Genomic DNA, 23,815 nt, shown 5'->3' with positions numbered 1-23,815 from the left:
AAATCACAAGAAATCCTTAAGGGTAACTCGGAAATATACACTGAAGATCCACTAAAACGCATGCTTCTCCTGTTTCCCTTGAGAGCTTCATCTTTTTGTTTTGTCTTCAGTTCTGGCAGCTCTTGAATGGTGTGTCTCTGTTCAGAATGGCTCGGCTCCCAGACTGCAGGGAATGGCAGGTCAGTCTACTCAGACACCAGATATTGCTGCATGTCGTCCTGATAAATGCTGCTGTGTCACTCTTTCCCTGCTTTCGTAACAACCTTATCCTTCGTATGCTCATCATTTACAGCCCCAGACTATAATGAATGAATAAAACTGTATTAATACTTAAATTCAATCTAAGCACAAAAGGTCTATAAAAATTCAGAGCTGCATGACATTTTCCCACCATCGTCCTCTGCATTATAGAAATATATTATAATATTAATATTCACTGCTATTTTGTTGATTCATGCCATGTCAGGTCCGGGTGTGTGGTGCCTGCTTCCTCATTCTGTTCATGGGGAATTTCTTCACTACCCTCGCAGTTGTTCGTCACAAGTCGAAAAGCAGGAATCCGAAACCAAAGAGCATGTGACGGATAAAAAGACACATGGGAATGAAATTATGTCTCACCAAAAATAATTCTGACCGTGCTTCCTGTCACATCCCAGGATATAATAAAAAAAAACCCATATGATTTCATATTGACTATGGCAAATGATGCTGTTAAATCAAAGCTGGAAGTATGTCTATGGTTGTGTTAAAATACATAGGTTTCTTATTCTCCGAATAAGAAACCTATGTATGTGTGAAAATGACAATGCAGGAATGAAATGACTGTCTAATAAAGGATTTAGTTTTCACCAAAACATCTTTCTGTGAATTTTTTAAACCCACTGACAGATTTCTTCTGTTAAATCTTAAACCTTAATGTCAGACAACAACAAACTGACTAAATACAAAATCTGATTTTCATTGATTATTTTGAGAAGATATTCTCTTTTTGTGATTTTTGGAAGTTTTTCCGATCCTGTAGCATCAAGCAGCCCCACAGGATCACACCACCTCCACCATGTTTCACTAAAATGAATATACTTTATTGATCCCAGAGGGAAATTCACATTTTAGTCCAACCCATCCAAGAACAACACACAAACAAACAATTAGGTGCCTCAGGATGCAGCCCTTCACCCAGAGGAAGGAGGGGTGGGGGGACGCTGCCCTGTAATGAGATGAAATAGCATCAGGTAGGATGAGGATAAAAATTATATCCCACACTGCATCTAGATGGATGCAGTGAGGGGTTGCAAAAAACCTCTGCACCCAAAGGCAGAGAGTTCAGGGAGGGTGTGTTTATAGCAATGAAGAATGTGTTGCTATGATATTCTTTATCTGAAATGTTGTGTTAGTTGTGCACTAGATCCAATGAGAAGCAACATTTTCTCAGAGGTTTCTCTTTAATCTTGTCCAATCACAGAATATTTTCCTAAAAGTCTTGGAGACCTTTGTGAAATGTGATGGACCTTTGCATTCTTTTCGTTCAGCAGTGATTTTGAACTTGGAACCCTCTCACGGACGCCATTTTGCTTGCTTTCTCTGCTTACTGGATTAGAAAACACTGACCTCAAAGTGAGGTTTCAAAGACTTCAGATGTAGTTTTTGGTTATTTTGTGACCACCTTGATGAGTCGCCAATGAGGTACTTTCTATATAGAGTGCCCAGGTTTGCTTAGTTTGGAATAATTGCATTGGTTACAGTCAAATGCCCAGAAGGAGTAGTGGTCTATTTAGGAAGTAATTTGGTACACATCAAGACCAGCAATAAATAAATGATTTGATTTGCAAACGCTGGCACAAGGAGAACAGTTGCCAGAGGGATCAGGTGGCGACAGGATAAGTAGAGGATAGAGATCCTCTTCCCAGTGAGTGACTGTTTGTTTTTTTTGACATAGTCTTGTGTTTGGGGTTGCCATCTTTAACTCCAGATTAGTGTATTATAGAGAAGAAACATCTTAGTTAGTTCTACATGTCAAAATGTAATTAGTTGACATAATTATTGATCTAAAGTGCATAATGAGTTGTACTGAGGAACTCTGACAAAGGTCAGAGGCGTGACGGTTGTTGGATCATATCATACAGTTTCCATTTATCCTCTGTAGTAAAAATTTATGATCTAAGCTTGAATTTGACTCTTACATGGATAACCACACATGCAGTGTGGAAATAAATGCAAATAAAATAAATAAAATAGAGAAGCAGTCATAAAGGAATGGATTAAACAGGAATGTAATTGTTAGTCTTACAAAATGTACTTTGAGATATTGCAAAGTACAAAGCATTCCTTTTATTAATGACTGTTAAGTTAGTGTTTGGTTGCACTCTGAACATGTTTTTATATTGCTTATTTGTATAAAAATTGTAAATTGAAAATAAATGTGTGCACAATTGTAGACATAGCAAAAATGTATTGCAGTGCTACCCTGGTTGTCTGATCAAGCTAAAGTTGGCGAGTGATTCTCACTGTACGTTTACCTGCTTTTTATTTTGTAAGGAACCTGAACTATGTTTTATCATCTCAAGTATGTCAGAAGTCTCCCCCAAATTTTTTTAAATTTTTTTTGGACAAATGTTAGAGGTGTGATTTTTTTTCTTGCACCACATCTATACCAAAGTTTTATTTTGTATGGTATATTATCTAACCTCCTAACCAGTTTTTATGGGTTGTATTGCAAAGATGAAAAAGTTATTGGTTTTTAATAGTCATTTTCAAAAGAAATTACCCTGTAATTTTTACAGAATTATAGCACTATTGTTGACTTAAGTGAAAAGGACAACAGTTTGAAAAAAAAAACTATCTCAAAAGTAAAAATAAATGAAGGAGGTTTCAATGTGTCAGTAGAAAGTGAATTCAATTTAAAAACATCAAGGTTAATTTTTCTTGTTTTGCTTTAAGGAAAAGGAAACCTAGAAAGTCCCATAAGGATTCCTGGAATTAACTGACAAGCAGATTTGTGAAAGAAACATTTCACCTATAAAACAACCTAAAAGCTAAAAATCTCACTGCAGAGAGCGTCTCTTTTCACTAGTCAAACTCCAGTCCTCAAGGGCCACTATCCTGCAGCTTTTAGATGTGCCACAGGTACAAAACACTGAAATGAAATGGCTTAACTACCTCCTTCCTGTGGAGAGGCCTGCTAATGACCTAATTATTCTATTCAGGTGTGGTGCAGCTGAGGCACATCTAAACGTTGTTACATACTGTGCTGTGCATTTTACATTTCAGTTTAGTAAAACAAATACAGATGTGCCTGCAGGCTGAAGGCCTCACATCAGGCAGCAGGGCTGTATCAGCCTCACGTCCTTGACATTGTGAACATAAACAGTGTTTAACTTGGAGGAGGACGCCTTTGATGAATCTGCCTTCCAACTCAGTTCAGCTGGTTGAGTTGCATAACCATGACCCTTTGCCTGCTGCTCCTTGACAGTTATTTAATAACATGTGACGAGAGATTCCCGCTGATCGCTCCCAAATAGTAAAATAACACAAATAACTAGGAATTAAAAACTTGCACAATAAGCAAAACGTCCACCCTAAAACATGACAAATAGATCTGTAACTTCCCTAAAAGGGAAAACTTGAGTATGACGGAGTGACTCGGACTGGACGAGTCCTCACACCCACCCCCCGCTGATTGGACGGAGTTGGTTTGGTCCTTCATGGCGTAAAGTTTCCTTCCGCATTGAGTCCAGTCCGAGTCCAACACAAAGAGGAGAGCAGCAGGTAAGCTTCGCTCTTTGCTCACATTTTCTAGCCTGTTACGGACAATTTCACTCTGCGGCAATCTGCTGGGAGAGACGACACTCACCGCAACGTCACAGGTTCACACTGCGGAGAAACGTTTTGAGCTTTTTAGCGACATGTTAGCTTCAGACCCGAGTGTTACGCAAACCGGGGATTAGTTCGTGGCAGCTCCGGTTCGCTTCACGGTTAAAGGGGAATAATTTACACTTATGTGTCAGGGTATGAAGCACGGTTATGCATTTGTTTGCGTTCAGTGCAGTTTTCACAGCCACTTTTCATAATCCAGGACTTAGTCATAGCCCGGTCCTTGTCGATTCGTTTCAGATCCAACATACGAGTTTTATTCCCAGTAGTGAAGACATGACGCAAAAAAGAGTGACTGTAGATTTTTTAAAAAAAATCTGGTTCGCAGCTCTAAACACGTGGGACTTTACAAAAGCCGGTGGAAACCGGCGTCATGGTCTGGACTGTTGCACAATTGGCGACAAATCAAAAGTTGCTTCTCTCCTTTAGAGCTGCAGGATGGCGCTCTGTAAACCGCCTCTGCTAGCTAATAAGTAAATATTTATTATTGCTTTGACAGAAGCTGTAGAAACCCATTTATCTGAGGTAAGTGATAAATAATTAAACTCTCCACCAAATTGTCTTGTGATCGTGTCAGCCAACAGCAGAGGTTATGTAGCTGATCAGGGAGGGTATTGTTGACTTTTTATGTCCCTCACCTGATTAGGGTCATAAATGAAAACATCGAGTTGTCTTTGAAATGGGTCTGACTTATCCTTGTTGAACCAACCTTACTGGTTTCAGTCTATGATCTCCATGAATGAAAACCAGTAAGCTAATGGTTTATGGCACTTTGTTGCTGTGGTGTACCGAGGTTGCCTTTAAATGGTTGGTAATTAATCCAGCAGGGAGAGATAACTATGCTTGAGGTTAGCTGGCATGACTTGGTCATTTGTAGTGATGGTGTTTATTTTATCTCATGCAGCGTCTTTGGTTTAAAGTCCTTTTAGTGAGCTGCCACAGAGAGAGCTGCAGTGGCCAGATTTTTCTCTGGCTGTATGCAACTTAGAGTATTAATGCGGCTCTGCTCCTTCCCCACCTGTTGTTGAGAACTGATAGTTTGCTGGCTGTTAGAAAAATCCCTACACTTGTTCTTGCTTACAAGAAAGGCAGAATTGACAGTCCAGAAATATTTACAGCCATTGCATTAACTAAGTTAGGACCATGCACCACTCTTATTAAAGTTGCTCGGTTTTAAAACTACAGTTGGCAAGCTGACTGCAGACTGGTCACCATGACAGGAGACCCACTCGCTAATATAAGCTTAGTACAACTAGTAACCTGAGAGTAGAACTGCATAAACCACATATTCTAACTATTACACTGATTTACCTGACAACTACTAACTCCAGTAAGTCTATATTTCTGCTTCAAGTTTAGCACAATAAGAAAATGTTAGATAGCTTTATTATAGTTGTATTAACCATTGTTATTTTATTTGACTTATAGGGTGTCCTGTCCAGCACTGTGGCTCTCAGAATTGTTGTCTGCATGTCAAAGTGGAGCCCAACAAATTTACTGTCACAAGTGAAGCGTTATTGCTCTGTCTAGCCAGCTATATTGAAATTGCTTTGGGTTTTTAAAATTCTATGGGCACTGAAATAAAAATGGGAAAAAAAAGAGAGGTTTGTGGTAAAAAGTTAAAACGGAAAGAGGGAGATGGATAAAGACGATACAAGCTAACTCTTAGAAGTCTGTTTCTACACCTGCAGAAAGAGAGGGAGAGGAAAAAAAACAGAAACAAGAAACCATGACAACAGATGTATAAACAAGCATCAATAGCAAAGTAGTGCATATACAACAAAGCACACGGTAATTAATACAATATTTATTAGTGGCAACCGCAGACCAAAATGGAGTTCATCTGAAAGCACCTAAATCCAAACGCTGTTCAAAAATAGCAAGGAAATGCTGGCATTGACGCTGTTGTTTTTTCCTATGGTACATCACTTTATAAAAAGTTTAGATTTCTGTTGGTTGAGAGATTAATTTCTACATCTGTAAGATGCTTACAGTGTCGATTAAATTTTAATACTGATTAGTAATTATAATTAAAACGTATTGATATCTTTTATAAATTTGATAGTAGTTATAGTGGCCAATAAAGATTTTTGACCTGAATTTGACCAGATTTCTACTGATGCATAAATATTTTTTTGGCTATATTACTTCAGAAGTTGGAAACCAATTTCTGAATTTTCTGTAAAGTTTTAAAAAGTTGTAAGATGGATTGTAAGGACAGTATTCAGTGTCTTTTTGCTGGCATGTTTATTGTCACTAACTATTTCTCTTTAGACAAAAGCTAATGTTACACCACTTATATGAGAGAGTAGTTGCTGTATAACAGGGTTTTAATCCTATTGTTTTTTTTTTAAAAAGGAGAGTAATTATGAAGCTTAACATCTTGTATTACCAATTGGCATTGCTGGCATTACTAAAACGGCACTTGGTGTGTATTCCTAAAGAATCTATATTCTTACCTGAACTTTGTGTAAAAAGGCTGCCAACTCTCACACCCTGAATGAATCAGACATGTTCTGACATGTTGAGGGAAAATACAATTTCCTTTTTAAATGGCTTCTGTTTCCCATGGTTTTAAGTGCCTGACTGATACTGAATTGGCTCACAGTGTAGTTTGGTCCACTCGGAGAAAGGCGAGATTCTGTCTTGTCTGATTAATAATGTGAAGGTTTGCCTATTTTTCCTCTAAAGTACTACAGAACAATTGGAACATATCACATGTAAATCAGAAGATTGCTAAAAAGGGTTGTTGTTGTTCATTAACTGTTTATTAAATGTCAATATGCTGTTCTGCTCAAGCAGCAGATTGGATAACGGCTAAAATATTATCCAGAAAATCTTTTTTCTGAAGTGAATATCTCCATAGAATGGTCTATAATGACGTATTCCATACAGGAATTACAGGAAGGAGTTTTCTTTTGTCCAAACCAGACGTCATTATGCAACCTAAGCCCACTGTGACTTTTGCTCCTGCTAAAATGAACAGCAGACGCCTCATAAACTGGTTTACTTAATGTTTCAGTGAATCAGCAACAGTCTGCACATGTGCAGAGCCAGCACTTTGTCCAGCATGTTTCTTTTTTTTTTTTTTTGTTTGCTTTTGCTGTGTCACTTTTTGGAGTAGTGATCAAGCCAAATGCGGAGGTTAGGAAAAAAACAAACAAACCCTGTACTCATTGTTTTCTCGTCCCAAACTGAAAGAACACGATGTCCTCTCCTGCTCAGCGTTAACGAGTTGATGTCGTTGGTGCACGACTGGAGATTCCTCGCTTATCCAGGACACTGGGCTACAATGTTAGGTTGTGCAGAGCCAAATGTAAGGCGCGTTATCCAGAAGTTTAGCATAAAAGCATTCATTGTGTTTTACAACATATGCTGGCAATCATGTTCCCTTTAGGAATTTCCTGAATCCTCAGGGATGTTGAGCCGTGAAGCTGAAATAGGCTGTAACAAACAGATTGTATTTACTTACTTAATTTCCAGAAATGCGTAGCTTGTGTAAAAAAAAAAAAAAACTTTTAAAATTTGATCTTGCACAATAGTCGATAAGTGTTTTGCATGTATTCAGTAATCCTTCATTTAGTGAAAATGTTTTCCTTCTCTTTCATATTGTAGCGCTGAGCGCCAAGATGGCCGACATGGACCCAGAGACCGCCACCAACACTGCAGGCGAAGAGGAGCCTCTCTTCAGCAACCTGGACCTCTTCCTCTTCTCTCTGATTGTGGGCCTCGTCATTTATTGGTTCATGTCCCGCAAGCAGCCGGAGCCCATCCCCGAGTTTAAGAAGCTTGATACCCTGTGAGTTTGTGCATTTATTTTTCTGTTCTGCTAAATTCAAGGTGGTGATGAAGATCTTCATCACTACGTCATCATGCAATTAACTCTTTTTATATGCAGCTCAAGGTTTCCCCAGAAAACTTGCTAAGCCTGGCGGTTGGGTGCTACGGCAGTCATTCATCCAGTGGATCGTCATGTTTGAGTTAAAAAATGTTTATAAAGTTGACAGGAAATTTAAAAATATTACTTGATATGTATTTGTTATTGGTAGATTAATATCTAAACACTAACTATAAAGTTTTAAATAATGCAAACATTAAAAAAAAATTTAAATAAGCAATGTTAAGCCTGGTGGGGGCATATGTAAAGCCTGGTAGCCCGCCAGGCTTATAATACACTGGGGGAAACCCTGCAACTACTATGTTGTAAAATTAAAAGTACAGGTATGGTTTTTATGTCATTGAAACTTGAGTTTTAAAATATAGTTTATGAACTAAAGTTTTAAAACTGCATTTCTTTAAAGTTGCAGTTTGTAAAAAATAAAAACATGTTTGACGGTGATGAGGCACAGGAGCTTGTTTTTCTTTTTCACAGATTATCTGTCTGAAGTTGTAGTGTCTCAACATGGTGACAGTTTTAACAAATACGTAAAAACCATATTTAATTTTAAAAACGGTTCCATCCTGCTGCTTTAACCGGACTACAGTTCATAACGTTTATAGTTAAACAGAAAAGCTGGCACAGCAGAAGGTGTTTGGATCGTAAAGACTATTAGGACTTCATTTTGGGTTTGATCAGTTCAGGTTATTTATATTGTTGCAATTCACAAGTGTTGCCCTGAAGCACGTTACAAAAGAAATTAGTTAAATTTATTTTCATTATAACTTGTAGAAGTGGAGTTGACTGTAAATGGTGAGCAACAACACAAAGTCTGTTTGGCACGTTTGATGCAAGTGGCTGTATCTTTTAGGTCGGCCCACTTCTAAGGGCAATCCCAACAAATTTGTGTGCAAAGGCCATTTTCTTCAAGCTGGCGCTGTAAAGCATTGAAGCATGTGTGTGTGAGTGCACAGCTTGATGCTTTAGGTAAATGTTTCACCAGCTGTGACCCTTGCTTCTCTCCGCCTCCTCGTTTACTTTCAGGCTATTTTGACACAAACTCTGACACAAACTCACCTGATTTGCTTGATGTTTTCTCTCTTGTCCGAGCCTGTGGGTCCTCCTCTGTTCCCTCCCGTTGTCCCCTCCTTTATCACTTAATAGGGAGTGGAAGAGGCTTGGCTTTATTACATTGAACTCTCCCTACACTGGCCACATTTTTTTGGACACTCCTCTTACATTGAATGAGTTTTTTTTGTTTCTTTGAAAAGAAAAACAACCCTCAACAAAGCCTGTAGCACCTGCTGCATTCCTGGTATTGCTGGGTAAAGGGTTACAGGCTGAAATAGCTCTTGTGTTGAGGCATGATCCAAGTATAAACAATAAACCTCTGTAATTTTACTTTACACCTTACTTTGGCATTTACGTCAAAATAGGTTGGAAAGACGACCATTAATCAGATCGTTATGCATAAACCACATATTCTAACTATTACACTCATCAGTGGCTGAACTGGGTTTATTTCACTGGACGACTGGACTTTACAGGAGCTCAGAGTGGAGCTGCTGCTCCTCCGTATCGCTACAAGTCAATGAAGGCATTTCAAACATCTGACCAGATCCTCTGTCATAAATGGATGGATGGATACGAAATATTGGACAGTTTTTCCTCATCCCATCAAGCCAAGGAAGGTACAGATCCCAAACTGAAACTGAGTGGAAAATGAATAAAGCAGCAGATGACAAGGCTCTAAACCAGGGGTCACCAACTCCAGTCCTCAAGGGCTACCATCCTGCAACTTTTAGATTCACCTCTGCTCCAAAATGTCTGAATTCCCTCACCAGCATTCATTCCTCTCTGCAATAGGCTGGAAACGAGCAGTTTATTTGGTTCAGGTGTGTTTGAGCAGAGACGCATCCAAGTTACAGGATGGTAGCCCTCGAGGACTGGAGTTGGTGACCCCTGCTCTATTCTCTAAAACTGGCCTATATGTTTATCGTTTTGGAAACTGATTGGTAAAGATCATAAAAGCTAGAGGTAGAGCAGCAAAAAGGAAATTTGCTTCTTAATCTGGGTAAAACTGATGTTCTAGAGCTTGGTTTTACAAAGCCAAAACGTTAAGCTGTTAAAAGCGCGTATTCCTTGCGGTGGTTTTGGAAAGAAAAAAAATTTGAGACTGTTCCAGTGTTTTGTACTGTGAAGGAAACAAGGGTGAAGTGCTGAGACTCCTTCATTTCCATGATTATTTTTTAAAGCTTGATATTTCTTGAACTTTAGAAACCTTTTGTTTGACCCGAATCTCCGAGTCCCTGGAGGGAACGGATGCAGGAAGGGAACAAATATCAAGACAAGAAGCAGGGAGCTGGACTCCCCTCCCCTTAAAGGGCCAGTGATTATCTACAAGGGGGTGTAGTCTTTCATCTGTTTCGTGTGATTTTTTTTTTTTTTTTTCTCTCCTCGTCCCTGAACCCGTTTTGGAAGTTCTCTGGAGAGCGAGCCAATTCCTTTTGTCCAAAAGTGGAAAGTTGAGGCAGAAGACAAGCAGCCCTTTCTTCTCCCTGCCTTAGTTTTTTCACTCTCCTTTCCCCAGAGCCACGTTTTTCTTCTTCTTTCCTGTCTGTGTCTGGTCGAAGCTGCACTGCTATTGGGCCATGTCACAAATGCAATCCTTTTATGATAAACGAGGTTGCCATAGCAATGACATTCCCTTCTCTCCTCCAATGAGGTGGGGGCAGGGGAGAAAAAGAGGAAAAAAAAAAGGAAAAAAGAAACACGCAGCTCTTTCCCTCCTCACTGGTCCACAGAAGAGTTTCTCTGATAACCAATCAAATTTTCAGAATGGATTTTGTGGACGTTTTCCCTCCCAACACCTTTCAGAGCGCCGAGGGAAAGGGGTGGGGATGAGGAGGAAGGCATTTCCAGCTCCTGATCATTTCAGTGTGTGTGTTTCGCGTGAGTCAGAAACTGTGGCTCTGCAGCTCGGCTACGTTTTATGGGAAAGTCAGTTTCCCACCATTGTGTTTCCCGGCGGTGGGCAGAGGCTGACGGCGGTCGCGCTCTCTAGGTGAACGCGTTTCAGATGCCGCTGGTTTCAGAGAGCGGCGCAGGAAGAGGAAGAGTTCAGATTGCGCTGGAGGTGAACGTGAAGGCTGGCTGAGCTTCAGACCCTCGCTGTATCCATCCGCCTGCCTCACTTTTCCATCTTATGCTTTTGGAGTTTGTTGTTTTTGTTTGCTTTTTTTGTACTTTGAACATTGTGGCTGTTGGCTTGGCCTACACAGCAGTGCTAGTTCAAGTGTGTAGCTACAGGTCTGCATGTCATGGGCTGTGTCTTCTCACTGCCAGAGGACAGGAGAGATGCTGCCGAGAGGTCAGTAAAGTTTTTATTTTTACCGCCTCAAACCATCTTTGAGGGATCGTTTGACTCATTCGTATTTCTTCTGTCGAGACGAATTCCAACCTCGTAAACTTGAATCTGACGGAAACGCTACACTAAGCATGCAGTTTAACCGTAGTTTAACCTAAGACTGTGTTCTAGAAAACATACCGGGTTTCAGAGAAGTTGCATAAGGGATGGAGATTAAATCTGTTCATCTGCAAATGTAATTGAATCGGCTCATAATTAAGTGTTCTCGGACTTAATCATTTCCCGCTCTGGTCATTTGCACATTTCCATCATGATTTTATTTTATTCATCACACAATTCCAGCTTAGAGTTTCTCACTGCTAAAGTGAGAGAAATCTCCACTGTTCTGGGTTTGCACTTTGTCCTCAGAGGCTTCGTTCACACAGGATGCACAATTTCTTAACGGCATGCAGTACTTGTGTTCAATCATATTTTAAAACATAATCGCATCATTCAGTTATGGCACCAACATTTAAAAAGCAGTCCAGACAACAAAAGTAACAACATAACCAGTAGGAGGAGTCGTCATTCATTAATGGTCTTCCGTCTTTGTTTTCTTTTTGGGGGGTTAAGGAGCTTTCAGAACAAAAGCTGTCATTACAAGTGATCCCTCTGTTTCTCTGTCCATCCATTAGTTACAAAAACGACTTCCTGTCAGTTACAAATGTTGACGGTAAGCCCCGATGTAAAGGATTTCATTAATATGTGTTTGTTTGTTTCTCGTTAAAGACTGCGTAGATGAAGTGGACATAAACGGCAACTTTCAAGACAGGATGACTGCACAATAGTCAATTTATTTTATGACTTTATAATCATGATTTTGATGTATTTGGTGCATTTAGGTGTTTCTGTAATCAGGAATCAATACTCTGCTCCAGAAACCTGCAACTCCAGTCCTCCTGTGTCCTGAAGCCTTTGGATGTAGGGCTGAAACAATTAATTAGTTAATGGAATAATCATGAAACTAATTTAGTAATTGAATAATTGTTACCTGGAGTATACAAACTCCAAAAAATGTAAAAGCGATTTACTGAAAAAACGGCACCCTAGGAGAAATGATTAAGCCAAAACTGTTTGGGGGGGGAAAAAAACATGTCTGTAAATATGTTTGACCTAGAACACCGATGGTGCCGCAGTTTTAGTTTAACCCAGTAAGAAAGCTGCAAAATCCTCCTGTTGGGCACATTTTATTAATTGGGAAATTAATCGGCAGATTATCCCTACATTGTATTGATGTCAAGTCAAACAGAAAAAGTTGAACTTTTCACATGTTTTTATTTAGCTGCAGAATCATTCTTTGCTAAAAATGATCAAACTTACTCTAAAGGAATGCCGTTATGTTTTATGCAATACGTTTATTTTATTTTTTTATCTTAAGAGGGATTTGAATAGTTTATTTGCATCTTTTGTGTATTTTTAATATTGTACAAAATAGGCTTAAGTGGTCAAATGAAAAATCTGAAGAATGTGACTTTTTTTTTTTCTTTTTGTCTGAACAATCGATAATTGATAGAATAATCGATTGCTAAAATAATATGAATCAGCAGTCCTGTTTGGATGCATCCCTGCTCCAACACACCTGAATCAAAAGACTGAATTACCTCCTCGGCATGTCAGCAACTTTTCGAAGACGCGTTCTTCAGCTGCTCGTTTGATTCTGGTGTTTGGAGCAGCGACGCGTCCAAACGTTGCAGGACAGTGGCGCTCGAGGGCTGGAGTGGCTGCTTGAACTGCACGCAGATTTTCTCCTTTTAAAACGTTCCGTTTTCAAATTTATTGTACTTCAAGCTTCAGTGGCAGCACAGCAACCTTGTTCTGCACTTTTATTGTAAAAAAAAATCACAAAATGCATTAATTGTGGTTTTTTTTTTTTTTGAGCCTGAAAGTCACTTTCCTTGTAATCCTGTCAATGGAGGCGATCCGCAGGTGTCTGCTCAGCTCTTTGATGCTCATTGTAGCGGCTTTGCCTTTTATTCAGCTTTTAATAGGTTTAGCTTCCTAAGCTCCTCCTTACCAACCATCTGCCAGCACACGCTGTTTTGATCTGTATCAATGCACTGATTATTTTTGCCTGAGTGACGATGTCTAAATTACCATGACATATGCCCTATTGAGATTGGATCACTTCCTCTTCAATACTCGGTGCTTATCTAGAACATAGCTAAGCAGCTGAACCAGCACAGTAACACTGTACCAGGTGCTATCTCACTGGTAATTACTCTCCCTCCTGTTCTTTGTAGATAAATCCTTATCTGTCGCACAGTAAATGTTTCTCATTGATTTTCGCTGAACTTCACGTGCCTCCGTTTTCCCCAGATGAACTGGGTTTAGCCTGTAAAAAGGTCAAATCCCTGAGAATCGACACGCAGGTCAGAACACGGAAATGAGGTTTACTGTCACTTGGACCGATCACTGAATAAATCTGAAAAGGTCTTTCCTACATGTTTGTGCACAGCAGCAGTTGTATTCGCTAAGGTGTTTAAGAAAATGTACGATTAATTGCACCTATTTTAAATGTTCTGGCAGCGAGACTCAAAACGCCTTTCTTTTCCAGAACACCCACCACCCGGGAGACGAGTTTCGTCGAGAAAATGAAGAAAACTGTGAGTCATTTCATATTTTTGTTTTGCTAACGCATGTAGCTTCAGATTTCAAAACTCCTGCTGGGACTCCTGTGGTCCTCTGTTCCCAAGCCAGGACTGTAAATAATGAGGCTGGTTTTGAATCCTGTGGTTCAGCAACAAATGGCTTGGATACCATGAGGGTTGTAGATGAGCCTTTAGTTATCATTGCTACATTTAAGCATGTGTAAATATTTCCTTTTTTGCCTAGCAACCAGACGGGATATATGCAATAATCTGCCCTTCCACGCGCAAAATGTAAACATCCTTTTTGTCGATTTGCGCTCAGGGGAAGAACATCATAGTTTTCTACGGCTCTCAGACGGGGACAGCTGAGGAGTTTGCCAACAGGCTCGCCAAAGATGCCCAGCGCTACGGCATGAAAGGAATGTCTGCCGATCCGGAGGAGTACAGCATGGTAACCCGCGTCACAGAATCCACTCGCTGCACTGCAGGAGTCGCATAAAATGACGTGCCAAATTTTTAACGCTAATTAAAAATTTGTGTTAGAACTTCCTCTCAGTTCTTTTCCAGATGAACAGAATAGGCCAATTTTTTATTTTTATCTGCGTTTAATGTCTGCCCTTCGCCTCGTTTCAGGGGGAACTGGCCCGTCTGGCTGAGATTGAGAACTCTCTCGCTATATTCTGCATGGCCACATACGGAGAAGGAGATCCCACTGATAATGCCCAGGACTTTTATGACTGGCTGCAGGAGAATGATGATGAAAACCTTTCTGGCCTGAACTACACTGTGAGTCTTTATCATTAGGATTTATTTATTTATTTTTTAAATAAGCTAGTAATGATCCAGGAACGATGCACTGATGTGCCGAGTGCAATGCTGCTTGTGCGGAACACTGAACCTCTCTCTGACATCCTTATCTTAATGTTCTTTTACTGCAATTATAAATCATTTAAATACATCATTAGATATTTATTTCAGTGTTTTAAAGAGGATGAGGTGCATATGATTTAATATATTTTATTATTTACTGTACTTTACAGGAATGTTTAATTTATGATTTTGTTTATTCTGAAGGTTGTAATATTTGTTGATACAGTAAGTTCATTTTTGTGCTTTTATCTATTTTTTTTTCTTTGACTTTTCACCAGTAACTTGACTTAAGATAAATCCCACACACCTACATGCTGGGTTGTTACAAACTCTCTCTTGATTAACCAAGTTTAGGCTAATAAAAATGTCAGCAGTATGCTGACATTTTATTAGGTTCTGTTTTTTTCCACTAAAAACATGCAAAAGACCTAAATTTGCACTTAGCGGTTTAAAGCTAATCCTCCTGATGTTTTTGTATGAGAACAAGAAGATGTGCTTTCATCTTGTTCAGCCGTTTGTATTTTTTTGTCTCGCTTGCATTATGAACTGCAACAGGACTTGTGGTTAGGATACAGCCTCTTTGGTTTTATTTTATTTAAATAAAAAAAAAAAACATGAACATTTATCTCCAAGTTCTGCAGACGAGATTATTGGTGATTAAGGTCATAGCTGTGGTATAGTAAAGCACATAGTATCTAATAGTTTAATTATTTAAATGTGTTCAGTGCTGTGAAAGTCTTCAAACCCTAGACGATACAGCCACAAATTTCTATATATTTTACTGGGATTTTATGTGACGGACCAACACAAAGTAGTGCATAGTTATCGAGTGGAAGGAAAATGATCTGTGGTTTTTAACACTTTTCCTTTAAGGTTGAAATGTGGGTGTAGTTGCATTTCCATCAGAATCACTGAGGGCTTTCAAATCCTATTCAAAAATACTTTATTGATCCCAGAGGAAAATTAAATAACTACCAAAAAGGTTGTGGTGCAAGAACCAGTTCTGAATTTGTCCTCTAAAAGAACCGGCTTGCTTTTCCACCACCAGAGCCAAGTCAGAGCCATGTTGCTTTATCGCCTCTAACTCCTCATGAAATTATTTTTTTCCTTCTTGCCCAGCAGAAAGCTAATGCTGGGATAGTGCTGGTTTTTGGTGCTGGCACCAGGGTTTCTTTTGGTTAAAAACACAAAGAGCTGGTGATTGGTAAGCACCAGATAAACACTGAAATCAATTTCCAACAAATTGATTTGTTGGAAATTGATTTTTCCAACAAATCGATTTGTTGGAAAAGGCTCCAGTGTTGTGGGTTCTTTGAGCCGGCATGTTTACAATCTAAACAGATCTTTTTTCTTTCCTTCACAATAGATGAAATATGGTAAATCACATCAGTATAGTTAAATTCTGCTTAAAACATACGTGTATTAAAAATGTTAGTGTTTAGTTCAAAGCAAATTAAAATGTTAACTTTCAGGGGGAAAAAATATAAATATTTTTTTCGAGGATCACTCACTCGGGTATCATTTTTGTTCAACGATTTCAACAGCATTTTCACTCGATTGACAACTTAAACAGCTTATGAAATTCTAAATTAAAGAGATTATTTGCTCTTAAATGCCATAACTATGTGCTGATCCTCCAGTATGTGTTACTATCTGTCTGCAGGTATTTGCTTTGGGCAATAAAACCTATGAACACTACAACGCCATGGGAAAATATGTAGACAAAAGGCTGGAAGAACTGGGAGCCAAGCGCATCTTTGACCTTGGTCAGGGTGATGATGATGGCAAGTGAGTATTCTTGTTAATGTCCAAGACTGGTTTGTGTACAGTCAGTATATTACTTTTTAATCATGTCAGTTGCCACTACTGATCAAAAACCAGCCTTTATTGTTCAGGCTGTGGGAAATGTTTTGATTTTTTTTTTTCATGATTTTCTATATCGGTTCGCAAAAACAACCAAAGTTCAACTTTTTAAAAACAAAAACGGTTTCTTTGCTTTTACCCTAACAGACAGTGAGTTATCAAAGGAAGACATTTATCACAAAGTCAGAACAAATACTTGAGTAAAATGCATTTAAACTTTCAGAGACACTATGATTTTCACTGTCAAAGACAGGTTGGGGGAATATCGTCTGGTGGGTGACCTCGCTAAAACGGCTTTGAAACATATTTCAAGTTATTCTGATCAGCAGATCAAGTTCTGAAAGATGGGGTTTCACTCAATAAATTTTAATCTGTGGAGGCTGGAATATAAAAAAAAATTGGGAATAATTTTGTATTTGCCTCTTTTCTCAACTATAATCCCTGTCAAGGAACCTGCTGCACATTTTATGTCTTTGAGTACCATCCATCCATCCATCCATCCATCCAGAAACATCAGTCCAGAAAAGCTGAAAATTATTACTTGAGTAATTTGCTGAAAATGAGACATTTTTTGTCCAGTAAAAGTCTGGTCAGCACATTTCCGTTTAAACTTCCTATTGTTTCTTGGTTTCAGCCTTGAGGAGGATTTCATCTCTTGGAGAGAGCAGTTCTGGCCGGCGGTCTGTGAGCACTTTGGCGTGGAGGCGTCAGGAGATGAGTCCAGGTGCGTTCATGGTCAAATTGTTTTTGAGATATTTTGTTTTTTTCATGATTGTTCTCCCGAGTTGTACTTTTCTCACACTTGGTTTTGAGTTTTTCTTTCCGTGTGTATGATGAGCCGATATTTAGTCTCCCATTTTTCTGCCATGCAGCATTCGGCAGTACGAGCTGAAGGTGCACACTGACGTCAACATGAACAAAGTTTACACAGGAGAGATTGGTCGTCTGAAGAGCTTTGAAGTCCAAAAGCCGTAAGTTCAGACGCCGCCCTCCGAGTCCCCTGAGCTCAGTCATTTGGCACTTTTCACCTACAGTAACATATTGTCTATTGCAAAACTCACTTAATAAAAATTAACCTTAATGCCCCCTCATGGTTACAGAAAACATCTTACAAAGAAAGTTAAAACTTCTACCTTTTTTTGTCTTGCTTTAAATAAATCCTTATTTGTTTTAAATATTTAAATTACAGACCCTTTGATTCCAAGAACCCCTTCCTGGCTCCAGTCACTGTCAACCGTAAACTCAACAAAGCTGGCGACAGACACCTTATGCACCTGGAGCTGGACATCACCGGCTCCAAGATCAGGCAAGGCTGCTGGGAAACCGTCTCTCAGGACGAACTCGGCTTCATAGTTTCAGGTTTTTTGCCTGACGGTCAAAGTCTAAACATCCCATTCTGCCATTTCAGATACGAGTCAGGAGACCACGTCGCCGTTTTCCCCACAAACGACTCTGAGCTGGTGAACAAGCTGGGAGAGATCCTTGGCGTGGACCTTGACGTGGTTATCTCCCTCAATAACCTTGACGGTATTTCATTGCCTCTGTAGAGAACCTTGGCCACAGAAGCCTCTCCCCTTCACACTATCACGAAATCCTTCACTGATAATCTAGACTTGCTTCGTCATCCTTTCGAATGCATGTGACTCAACTGCATGTTAATATACAGTCGAGGTTTAAAAGGTTGATTTAGTGACATAATTGCAGAAACTTTGGGGTGTTAGTATTTTTATTTTTTTTTTGTGATGTCTCAAATTGTTTTATTTTAGATAATGATGAGGAACGTACTACTAAATCTGATGCGTATCCGGTTGTTTTCAGAGCTTCTGTAGTATGAATGGTCATATCACGACAGAAGAAGAAGCCAGACGCAGTAAATGATAAACAATGGCAGAAAATTTAATTATGAAAGAATGTGTGTCAGTGAAGCGCATCACATCACAATCCCACCACTTCTGGATCTGACTACGTTGTTGCAGTCAGTGCTCCATTTCTGTTAGATGTGCTTTCTTTTTATTAACTTCCTTCGTGTTATGATTTTGTGACAATATTATTGGCTAAATAACTTCAAAATCAATCCATAAATGGTTCCATCCATCATTAGTTTCAGCTGAAGCAGCTTGTCACAAGGAAAAAGATGAATGGCGTTTCAGATCAGACTTTTGAAGTTATGGACCCTCGGCTAAAAAAGCTGTGTAGAAAAGTGAAGTATTCATATATTAGACATATTTGCGTACCTCTGAAGCTTCTTAATATTTTTGAATCCTTCTTCAGTGTAGCATGGAAACAAGTAGAATCTGAAAATGAAAATGTTAAACCAACAAAACACATCAGTGTCCCTACAAAACTAATGGCCATAACCGTGGACTGTTGACAGAAATGCTAATCAGATTTGTGATGTCTCCAGAGGAGTCCAACAAGAAGCATCCGTTCCCCTGTCCCACCACCTACCGCACCGCCCTCACTCACTACCTGGACATCACAAACCCTCCCCGCACCAACGTCCTGTACGAGCTGGCGCAGTACGCCTCCGACCCCAAAGAGCAGGAGAACATGCGAAAGATGGCATCCTCGTCTCCCGAGGGCAAGGTCGGTGACGAGTTGATTCAGAGCAACTTTTAACCCCAAAGCCACCAAAATTTTGTCACGTTGCTTTTGCTGGCGAGTAAAGGGTTTTTCTTTAATTCCCACGTCATTGTCTGCAGGCTCTCTACCAGAACTGGGTGTTGGACTCCTGCAGAAACATCCTGGCCGTCCTGGAGGATATGCCTTCTTTAAAGCCTCCTATCGACCACCTGTGTGAGCTGCTGCCTCGTCTCCAGGCTCGCTACTACTCCATCGCCTCTTCGTCTAAAGTACTGACCCCTTTACAGATGAGACGCTCTGAAAATGACTCGACGGCTCCTAATGAAATATCTCTTCTCTGTAGGTTCACCCCAACAGCATCCACATCTGCGCCGTGGTGGTGGAGTACAAGACCAAGACGGGGCGCGTCAACAAGGGAGTCGCAACCAACTGGCTGAAGAACAAACTCGTCAACGGCCACAAGTCCACCGTGCCCATGTACATCCGCAAGTCCCAGTTCCGCCTGCCATTCAAGGCCTCCAACCCAGTGATCATGATCGGCCCTGGCACTGGGATCGCTCCTTTCATGGGCTTCGTCCAGGAAAGAGGCTGGCTCAAACAGCAAGGTGCTCAGTCATCTCTCCGTCTCAAAGTGTTGGTCTCTGTGGTTGTTGTTGGTGTGATTTCATGATGACATCAGGTGAAGGACTGGGATTTTGTGTTTTTTGGGGGTTTTTTTTCGTCCTTGTTTAAATTCCCCAGTCCAAAAAAAGCATTGCAACAAAAATGTCAAGAGCCAAGAGTACAACATGTAAATAAACCAATATTATTATAATTGAGATTATTTACATGTTAAAAAAAATACTATTTTAAATGTATAAATAACTGAAAATAATTAGAATCTTGATTAACTTTATGTGCTATTGTCCATCATGAATTAATTTGAACTGTCATTTCATTAAATAAACCCTAAAATCTGATTGGTTAACTCAAATGACATCTCCAAGTGAAAAAAAGGATAAAAACTTGATTGAATAACTGAAGTTGAAATTAAAATATAAAAGGAATAAAAGCTTATTAAAATATTACTATATACAAATAGATGCTAAAGAAAAGATGTTTTAACCAAATTTTGTTTTTAAATCTGGCATTGCACCCAAAGAGGAAAAACAAAAGGCATTATTATCCTTAGGAAAAACTACAAAGCTATTAACACGAGGCTTTAAATGCCATTTTGAGAGGAAAGTTTCAGGATTTCTTGTCAAATCCTGAAAAAATAGGACAAGGAGCTCCTTCAACATAAAAATTGTGTATTTAACAATTTATAGTTTGAAAAGAGGGACTTCGGCAGCTGACTGAAACCCTTCAACACTATTATGAATTTTTCTGTAAGCTGTTTGAAGGTACTGAAGCTAATTCATGTGTAGCTCTAAACTCCAGTCAACTGCAGTGAATGTGCAGTGTAACTGTCTTGCATTTTGAAATAACTTAAAATAAGAAGTCATTTTTAAAAATTGTTGTATAAAAAAAGTGTTGACTTTAACTTTTAAGAAACCCTTTTCAAACAAAAATAAATCCAGTCCCTTCTCTCCGTAACAACCTTGCCAACTTTGTCTCTTTTCAAGGATTTAGCTTTAAATGTAACACGGATGATTTTTCTCCACAGGGAAGGAAGTAGGAGAGACGGTGATGTATTTCGGCTGCAGACACAAAAACGAGGATTATATTTACCAGGAGGAGCTGGAGGCGGCAGAGAAGAACAGCGTCTTGACGCAGCTTAATGTTGCTTTCTCCAGAGACCAGGATCATAAGGTTAGACTGTCTACATGACTGCTGCAGCTGGAGGCTACCAAGCTGCTGCAACTGAGATGGTTTTGCTTCAGTAGTGTGTTAAAAGTTGCTTTAGGTTTTTATGGGAAGTGAAACATGTATAATTTATTAAAACGTATCAATAACAAACATAGATTTTCTGCTCTTTACTATTTTACTACTTTACTAGTACTATACCGAGTTTGTGGTAGTAAACTTGTTTATGTTTTCATATATCAAAAGTTTATAAACTCACAGCTGGAAAATGCTTTCTTTTCCCATCTTCTCCAGGTTTATGTGCAGCATCATCTGAAGAAGAACAAGGAACACATCTGGAAGCTAATCCACACAGATAATGCTCATATCTACGTTTGCGGGTAATGACCTAAAAACGCCTAAAGCATGGGGGGGGCTTTTTTTTTTTTTTTCCCTTCCTTGACTCCCCTTTTTTGTAAATTATCTACACATGGTTTGCTTTATTCTCCAGCGACGCGAGGAACATGGCAAAAGACGTGCAGATGGCCTTCTACGAGATCGCAGAGGAGTACGGCAGCATGACGCGCACCCAGGCCACAGATTACGTGAAGAAACTGATGACCAAGGGACGCTACTCGCAGGACGTGTGGAGCTAAAGAGCCTTCAGCGCAAAGCCTTACTCTTCACTTCTGAAGGTAGTCCTAAAGTTCCCGTTTTTGCAGTTTGTTCTTCAGGACCGAATATGAAAACAGTCTCGCTCGCATGCCCCTCTCCCCCCGGTTCATGAGGGCTACAGGTAGCAGAGGATGATGAGGCAAACCCTACCTCAGCCGCTTCTGGAGTTCACATCAGCATTTCTCACCTTCACATCCTGCATCACATGTTTCTGTAACTCCTGTATTTTGACATGTTGTGTCAGGCCTCACGGAGATTTACCTCATAGGCTTCCAGAGATCGTCAAGAGTCTCTTTATATAATTACAAAATAGTTTGGCTGCAACTTTTAAAAGTTTGAAGATTTGAAGAAGTAACCCGCTGGAATCAAATGTCTTTATAAAAATCTTGAATCAGCCCAGAGTGTCGGGATGCAAATGGATCCTCGGATCATCTATTTGAGAAATCTGTAGTTTTTTTCACCTTTTAGCTGGAGATGAGGAGGGATATGTGATTTCACATTAAATGGCTCTGACTTCAGTTTCTCTGAGCTGATCTGGAAGTGCTTTTCACATACTTTAAATGTGTAAAATACTGCTAAAAGTAAAACTGCTTCATTGGTATGTTAATGTCTGTCTTTGTACTTTGACAAGGGAACTGAATGCAGAAACATCGAGATCATTTTTGTAACGGAAACTTCAAAAGTGATGATCTACAGAAAACCATGAGATTATGTGCATTTAAAGTCCGTTTGTCTCCTGTCTAAAACATTTGAAATAAAGTATGACCATTGAAATGATGGCTTTATATACATCAGATACCGCAGAGGAATATGGATTGAACTTTCATGTGAGAACTCTATTTTTGTGATGTTTTTGTCTTGCTTCATATGTACCACCATGTATAGACCATCAACCAAGAGTTTATATTGTGTGTTTGCCGTCTGTCACTCTGAGAACATATGAATGGGGGAGATGGAGGTCAGCCGACCATCTGAAGTTCAGTCTGTGCCTTTTTTAACTCTGCCTTATTGTAAGACGTTTGCATTAAAACCATGATGTAGAATTGTTTTCATCCATGCTTACATTTTCTTAGAAAATTTAAATCTTAAAGAGACACTTTACCTGGCGCTGTCACTTTTTTTGCTATTACTTTGTAATGTAATTATTTGGAGGCATGCATTTTTAATGAATAAAATTGGACTAATTTGTTGGGATTATGTTTTTCCTTGGAGGCAAATGGCTCCGTCAGCTGTGATGACTGGATATTGAACATGGAAAGCTCTGCTGTCATTCTGCAAATCGGATCAAGATGTGAAACTATTGGTTTCAATTTCAGCCAAATTTATGTAAAGTACTGCAATGCACTTTTGAAAAGTAGGAACTTTTCCTGATCATTTTCTACCTCTGAAATTTAATATATTGAAATAATATTTTGCCATCATGAAAGTCAAAAGGTTCCCCTTTATTTGTATAAATACAATACAAAATGTACAATCTGCTTTAACTAGTCCGTTTGTAAATATGTTGCACTCAAATATCTGGAATGTTAAGTATTTTTATTTTGAATCTAAAGTGTGGCATTACATGGTGTAAAAGCACCAAATGATGTATCATACTCGGTGGGTAGAGCTTGGTCTTTAATACCTTAATGCAGACTGAGCACCTTCTTTACTCCCATGTCCTTAAATAAAATTCAGTGCAAGCAATAGCCTTCACAGATCACATACTTAAAAAATGGAGTCCACATGTGTGTAATTTGTAAGATGAACACTGGGAAGTCCCTGAAGAAAGCCTAACTCAGACTTGACTCTGGGGCCAAAGTTCACCTTCCAGCAGGAGAGGTACTCTTACCCTCACAGTCAGCTCTACAATTGAATGGGTTAGCTTGGATCATATTTATATATTAAAATGACCTAATCAAAGTCTATGCCTTAACCCAAATGGAAATCTGTATTAAATTTGACATTTGAGCTTGATTTAATTTGCAATGAGAGGGTAATGATATTACGTCTTTAGATGTGTTGCAGCTGTCGCTTAAGTGAAAAAGTCACTCTGCAGAGTTCACTGAATGGAATACATACAAGTTTACACTTGTATGTACGCAACATTTCAACACTATTATTTTTTCCTCCAGTCCTGCACTACTTTGTGTTGGTCTGTTGCATAAAAATCCCAATTCACAATTGTGGCTGTAGTAACATAAAATGTAGAAAACTATTGCAAGTGTAGAGACACCTACTTTCTTCCTGGTGTTTGAACTGTTTGGGTGTGTTTCTTTATCAGTATTTTCATAATACTGATATCATTAGTATTCCACGTGGTGCCTCAGACAAAATGTA

The 23,815-nt window shown here is 39.3% G+C and overlaps 1 protein-coding gene and 1 long non-coding RNA gene across 4 annotated transcripts; both read left to right on the top strand.

The window, feature by feature from the left end:
• The first annotated feature begins 96 nt into the window (after positions 1 to 96).
• On the top strand, positions 97 to 854 carry LOC106937207 (uncharacterized). The gene is made up of 2 exons (XR_001422340.1): positions 97 to 179; positions 467 to 854. It is a non-coding gene; the product is annotated as an uncharacterized LOC106937207 (long non-coding RNA).
• Positions 855 to 3,657: 2,803 nt separating this feature from the next.
• On the top strand, positions 3,658 to 22,687 carry porb (P450 (cytochrome) oxidoreductase b). Of its 3 annotated transcripts, none has more exons than XM_015018607.1 (16): positions 3,658 to 3,765; positions 7,486 to 7,669; positions 13,708 to 13,756; positions 14,064 to 14,192; positions 14,375 to 14,527; positions 16,275 to 16,399; positions 17,109 to 17,198; positions 17,347 to 17,445; positions 17,664 to 17,780; positions 17,883 to 18,001; positions 18,879 to 19,060; positions 19,177 to 19,326; positions 19,401 to 19,662; positions 20,703 to 20,848; positions 21,137 to 21,222; positions 21,333 to 22,687. In XM_015018607.1, the coding sequence occupies exons 2-16, from the start codon at positions 7,500 to 7,502 to the stop codon at positions 21,475 to 21,477; spliced, it is 2,022 nt and encodes a 673-aa protein (XP_014874093.1). In that variant the 5' UTR covers positions 3,658 to 3,765; positions 7,486 to 7,499; the 3' UTR covers positions 21,478 to 22,687. The 3 variants fall into 3 exon arrangements, with proteins under 3 accessions (XP_014874093.1, XP_014874094.1, XP_014874095.1); XM_015018608.1 differs by lacking the exon at positions 3,658 to 3,765 and adding an exon at positions 3,788 to 3,863; XM_015018609.1 differs by lacking the exons at positions 3,658 to 3,765; positions 7,486 to 7,669 and adding an exon at positions 10,555 to 11,117.
• Positions 22,688 to 23,815: the final 1,128 nt, after the last annotated feature.

Source organism: Poecilia latipinna, unplaced genomic scaffold, assembly GCF_001443285.1.
Source record: "Poecilia latipinna isolate Pla-1442-1.1 unplaced genomic scaffold, P_latipinna-1.0 Scaffold2296, whole genome shotgun sequence".
NCBI lineage: Eukaryota > Metazoa > Chordata > Actinopteri > Cyprinodontiformes > Poeciliidae > Poecilia > Poecilia latipinna.
Note: the sequence above shows the minus strand (reverse complement) of the source record. Positions and strands in the feature narration are given on the sequence as shown.